General features: G+C 53.1%; 1 protein-coding gene across 1 annotated transcript in view; it reads right to left on the bottom strand.

The window, feature by feature from the left end:
- The window catches only part of MYO7A (myosin VIIA), a 64,430-nt gene that overhangs the window by 57,943 nt on the left and 525 nt on the right, over positions 1 to 5,962 (bottom strand). The window contains exon 2 of the mRNA XM_006926861.1: positions 1,249 to 1,401. Coding sequence (XP_006926923.1) covers positions 1,249 to 1,401 — 153 coding nt within the window. The remainder of the gene's footprint in view (positions 1 to 1,248; positions 1,402 to 5,962) is intronic.

Here is a 5,962-nt window from a genome sequence, read left to right as displayed (position 1 = left end):
CACGCCAGCCTCCCCCGGGGCCTGGGGACCTGCCTCAGGGATTCCCTTGCTGTTGCACATCCACAATTTCCTTGGCCCCTGAGCTGCTTGAGGAAGGGGCTGGGTCAGAGAGGTGCAGTGACCCCAGCACACAGCTATGGGCCAGGCTAAACCTTGTAGGGCCTCAGTTTTCCCATCTGTAAAATGGGACTGTTGGGCTAGATCAGCAATTCTGAGTGTAGTCCAAAGACCCTTGAGGGTCCCCAAGACCCTTTGAGGAAGTCTGCCAAGTCTTTTCCACCCACGTAATCAGTGAGGCCAAATTTTCTTTATACTGTCAACCGAAACGACATCACATTGGACTGGATGCAAAGCAGATGTGAGAATCCAGTTGTCTTCTATTAAGCCAGACATTTAAAATATTTGATAATATTGTATTGTCACTCTTCTCACTATTTTTTTTTTTTTTTTTTTTTTTTTGCAAATATAGTCCTTTTTCACAAAAAACATGTTATCTTGTAATGGATTTTTTGGTTATTTTTAAGTGAATTAATGTGGTTTTTAAAGCTTCTCAGTTTTAATTTACGATATGGTAAATATCAATACATAACCCACGTAAATGCTCCTTGGGGTCCTCAATAATTTTTAAGAACATAAAGGGTTCCTGAAACCCAATGTGTGAGAACCTCTAGACTAAATGATCTCTGGGGGCCCTTCCTGCTCTGATGGTCCCTGAGCCCACCTCGGGATCAGCTCGGTCCTGGCTCAGTGAGACTATATTTGTCCTCCTGAGTTTCAGTGTGGAGAAGTGTGGGGTGTGAATATAACTGGTTGTAATATCAAGGTTTTGGGGGATCAAGGAGCATGTTCCCTTCTTCATCCCCTTCCTGAGGATACAGACTCCCAACTCATCCTTTCTTGACCTTGAGGACACAATAGCAGGCCTCAGCCCCACAGCAAACCCAGAGAGGGCAGCACTTCCCATCTCTGGACAAAGCACTGAGCCCCTCACTGACCCTGCTCTGGCCTCCCAGTGGCTTCAAGGCCTAAGGAGGCACATGAACCTGTGGTGGTACAAACGGCCTCCTTCCCCAACCACAGACGACACAGGCCACGGCCCAAAAGTGAGGATGAGCCAGACGGAGGAATATGATAGGCAGATGAGTCCCTGTCCCCTGGTGGCCAGCAGCAGACCTGGCGGTCTCAGGAGGCTGGGCCCCTGGGCAGCGCAGGCAGAGCTGTGGGCAGGCAGGGCAGGGAGGCACTCACGTAGATGAGGTGGTCCCGGTAGCGGATGAGCAGGTTGCGCAGGATGCCGGCTTCATTGAGGTCCCCCAGGCGGATCATGTCCTCCACGCCGTGGACCGATGTGGGGTGCATGGGCTTGATGTGCGTGGCATTCTGCGGGGAGATCCAGTGTTCCTGCAGGAAGGTACAGTGGCTAATGTCAGGTTGATCTCCTGGAGCCGAGAAATGCACACTGCTGGGGAAGGGGCTCAGGAAAGAAGGGAACCTCCAGTCTGTGAGGCCCCAGTAAGGGTCTTGTCCTGTTCGGTAGCCAAATGCCATCAGTTATAACAGGTTTGCATCTACGGTGCTGCCCAGCCCCAACCCCCATGGACCATTCCTTCTCTCCTCAGGGGATTCTCTCTGCAGACCTAAGCGGTGGGCAGGCCAGGGACTTTGGCCCCACCTTACAGTTGTCATTGAGAGGATAGAGTCCCCAGTCACTTTGCAGTATGGAGTAGAAAGTGTAATAACTGGAGTTAGACTTGGCTTCAAATCTAGGCTCTGGTAACAAATGTGCAGAAAGTAATTTCAAATAACGCCAAGAATAAGGCAACAGGCAAATGGGATGGAGAATCATCGGGGGAACTACTTTAAACAGGGTGGTCAGGGGCCACCTTTGAGGAGATAATGTTTAAGCTGAGACCTGAACGATGAGAAAGAGACCCCTGTACGACGAGGAGTTCCCTGGGAGAGGGAACGCCAAGTCCAGGGAACGGCAAAGCAAAGGCTCTGAGGCTCGTGAAGGCGGGGCAGGAGCAGGGGAGAGTGGACGCATTCGGGATCTATTTCACAGGGCTTGTTGATGTACGTGCAGCAGGGGTGACTTTTCAGTACTCGTGAGCTGAAGGGAAACTAGGACAGAGGTAGCCCTCTGGCTCCCCTTACGCTCCCCTGCAATATTTCCTGCTGCCAGGGGGTGGCAGATGGTGGAGCACCCAGCTGACAGCGTTGACTCTTACAGCCAGCTGCGCAGCCCTGGTTTCCTCCTGGCTCTGGAAGCTCCCGTCCTGCAGCGGGTCTCCAACATATTCTCCTCACCATCCCAGCCGCTCAGGGAAGTGAGAGTCAGATCTGTACTGAGGTGTGGCCGCAGGCAGGGTTAAGCTCCCATAGCCCTGTGGGCCTCCTCCCTCTTCCCAAATGCTGGGAGCCTCAAGACCAGGCAGGAACCTGAGTTTTGGGGAGGAGGTTAAAGAGGACCCCTCCGCCACCTTTCGGCTCAAGCCCTCAGAGTCACACGTGCTCCTCCTCTGAGTCCCCTCTGGGATAACCAACCCCAACAGCTAGACACCAGCAGGAACCTGGGCATCAGCCCCCATTCCATCCCACACCCAATCCAGCTGGTTAACGTATTCCTTCCCTCTAAAGAGCTGCTGCATGAACAGTGTCCTCCTCACCAACCTCAAGCCCTTACCCTGATGCAGACCATCATCTGTCACCTGGCCCTGCCCCTAGCTGTCGCATCCCCACCCCAATTCCTCATCTCCTGTGAGGTTCCTCAAGCACCTGTATGATCCCACCACCTTGGGGCTTTGAGTGCTTCCCCGGCCTCCAACTCTTCAGCCTGGAATACAAGGACCAGCATGAACTGGATGCAGGGACTGCTGGCTTTTGATCCAGTTACCCCTGTACTTCCAACAACAGAAGGTTGGTCTCCACTTCCCCAAACACCTCGCTGACCCTGCTCAGACTGTTCTCTCTACCTCCTTTCCACCCAGCCTTTGAGGCTCAGCTCAGATATCCCCCAGTTGTGAAGCCTTCTGTGACAACACTAACCATTCTCGCATGTTCTACTTGTGTCATCCCCCCACCTCTGCTTCAGGCCGGGCTGGGGGCCTACTCTGGGTCCCCGCGTTGCCTGGGTCTCCCATTGCAAGGCAGTCTGGGTTGCCATTGTCTGAGTGCAGTTCTTTCCCTGACCTTCCAACTTGCTCCTAGGCTGGGAGCTCCTAGAGGCCAGATTCCATGTCTGCTATACCCCTTCCACAGTGCCTCAAACAGGGACAGGGCACAAATGACGTGGCAGGGAATCTCCAATGGGACTTATGGCCAGCTAGTCACTACTGTGAACCAGGTCCGAATTAGAAGCAGAAGTCCTAATCATGGGGAGAAGGGCTTCAGGTTCCCTGTTCCAACCCCCTCACTGGGATCAGAGTAAGACGGTGGCCCTCAGGGGGATCAGGGACAGGGCCAGTCACTGTCCACAGCTCCAGTTTCCCTGCATTTCATGGCACATCCTGGGCCAGGAGCATTTCAATCCGGGTCAGACCCTCACACAGCTCTCCCCAAGGCATGAATGGGCCAGGTGGTAAGATTAAAGAACCTACCTAGATTTTCCAGTCCCAAGTGGAACATTCCTCTCTTCTGGGCACCTTATTTCTTGATAAAAATTGATCCAGTTGGAAAATTCCCTCTGCTTGGTGCCTCTTCAGTCCTAGGCCCTGACATGGCCCAGAGGGAGAGGACTTCCGGGCAGGCCATCTGCCTTCCTCATTTGACCCCAACTCTGGTGACATAATCCCCCCCCACACACAGCTTGGCACAGAGTTTAGAGGAGGCTCAGCCACTGCATGACTCTGTAACTCTGTGCATGTCACTTTTCCTCCCTGAGCCTCCGCGACCTCAGCTATGAAATGAGAATTAGAATAACAGTCCCTTCTTCTTGGGATGTTGGGTAAATTAATCGATAAATAAAGGCCAATCCTTGTTTTATTCCTACCAAGTCTAAAAGGCACTGGTGCCTGGTAGTTGCTCAACCAGTGCTGGATATTATGACTCTCATGCTTTCTGGTTTTACAAAGGAGATGAATGTTCTCATTTGTTCCTCAACAGAATTACCAGCCCATTTCATAGTGAGGAGTCATACTCAAGAGGTAAAGTGGCTCGCCCAGTTAAATGGCAGAGCTGAGCCTCTCCCCACCCCTTTCCTGCATGACAGGTCTCCCAGCTCAGGTCAGCACCCCTCGGGTCAATGTCCACAGGCATCTACAGCATGGACCAAAGTGTAACGAGGGCAGAAACCGAGACCTGGCCCTGAAGAGATGCCAGAGAGAGAGAGGGGAGGAAGGAGGGAGGAAGGGAGAGAGAACATGGCCAATTCCAGGGACTGGGGACACTTTGAAAAAAGAGCTGGACTGGCATTGAACTTGGAGAGACGGGGACCACGTGGTCTGTAGAGAAAGGGAAGGAGGGGTGTATGTGGCAATGGGAACGGCTTGGGAAAGACAGAGTGAGGACTAGAACCATAACCTTTCATTCATTCATTCATTCATTCATTCAGCAAGTCTTTATGGAGAACATTCTCTGGGAAGACCCTGGGGAACCAGATGTGACTTGCCTGGTTCCTGCCCTCAAGCTGAGGGTGTCTGCGGAAGACAAAGGAATAAAGGAGATGGCCTGCAGAGGGGAGGAAGGCATGAGAGGGAAGGAGAAAGCCTTGTGGAAAAGGAAGCCAGGAGCTGCAGTGTCCCCATTCCACTGAGGCAAACCCAGCCTCCCTAGCCTGCTCGAGGCCAGCCAGTCATGGCCCTCCCCACTCTGCAGCCCTCACTCCTAGGGCCTCAGTGGGAGGGGACCTCTGGGATCTGGTGACACAGTTAGGGGACACCATCTGACATGCAACATGACCCAGGTGAAACTCAAGCCTGCAGGCAGAATCCCTGGGCCCCACGTTGGGGTTGTAGGCAAGTTCGGGGGACTGGTTTATGCTGCCAGCCCCCCTCCTGTGGCTGCGACCTCACAGTAGCTCTCTAGAGAGTCCTCGACCTGGAACTGACATTGCAGACACTCCAAAGTGCAGGGGACAGAAGTGTGGTTAACAGAACCTGAGCCCCCAAGGTGCCAGGAAGGTGTTGGGAGGGGAAACGTAGGCCCCGAGGCCAGATCCCGGGTCCTAATCCCAGCACCACACTTGCAGCTGTGTGACTAGTCCTGGTGTGGTCCTCTCCGCGCCCCACTTTCCCTCGGGGTAACAGTTTCTGCCCTCCATGCTTTCACAGATGCTGTCAGGACCCGAAGACAGAACTGGGTCAAAAGACTGTGCAGACCCTGAGGGGGGTGTCCTTGCCCCCAGCAGAACCTTATGCTCCAAGTCGCTGCATCCTCTTCCTCCTCTAAGAATCCTGGAGGCTAAGACGAGGACTCAATCCCATCTCTATGTCCCCAGCACTAAGGAACTGAATCTTCCTGGGTCCCTCCAGTCCCTGCTAAGCTTCAACCATGTTCTCTGTACCACATCCACGTGTCCCCATACCACGGACACACATGCAATACACCCCTGCTAAGCTTCAACCATGTTCTCTGTACCACATTCACGTGTCCCCATACCACGTACACATATGCACACGTGTTCGAAGGCCCCAGGCTCACCCTCTAGATCCTCATCCAGACCACTCACCTTCCCCAGAGCAGGACCCTGACTTTAGGCCTTTCCTTTCTCTCCAAGGCCCCACTCTGACTACCTACCAACTCATACTTCCTGTGTCCCTTTTGTTCAGGGCCACAAGAAATAAAGGGTTAATCTGTTAGGCTGATTCCCAGGGCAGCACCAGGGTGGACGATGAATTCACATGGTGCATTAACCCAATGGAGCGAGACTAAGAACATTTTCAGATCAACTCTTGCTTTACGGAGGTGTTCTCTGTGTGGGATCTCACTTGTGGGTCAATGCCCTGTGAGACAGTTCCTATTAACC

Source organism: Pteropus alecto, unplaced genomic scaffold (assembly GCF_000325575.1).
Source record: "Pteropus alecto unplaced genomic scaffold, ASM32557v1 scaffold7, whole genome shotgun sequence".
NCBI lineage: Eukaryota > Metazoa > Chordata > Mammalia > Chiroptera > Pteropodidae > Pteropus > Pteropus alecto.
Note: the sequence above shows the minus strand (reverse complement) of the source record. Positions and strands in the feature narration are given on the sequence as shown.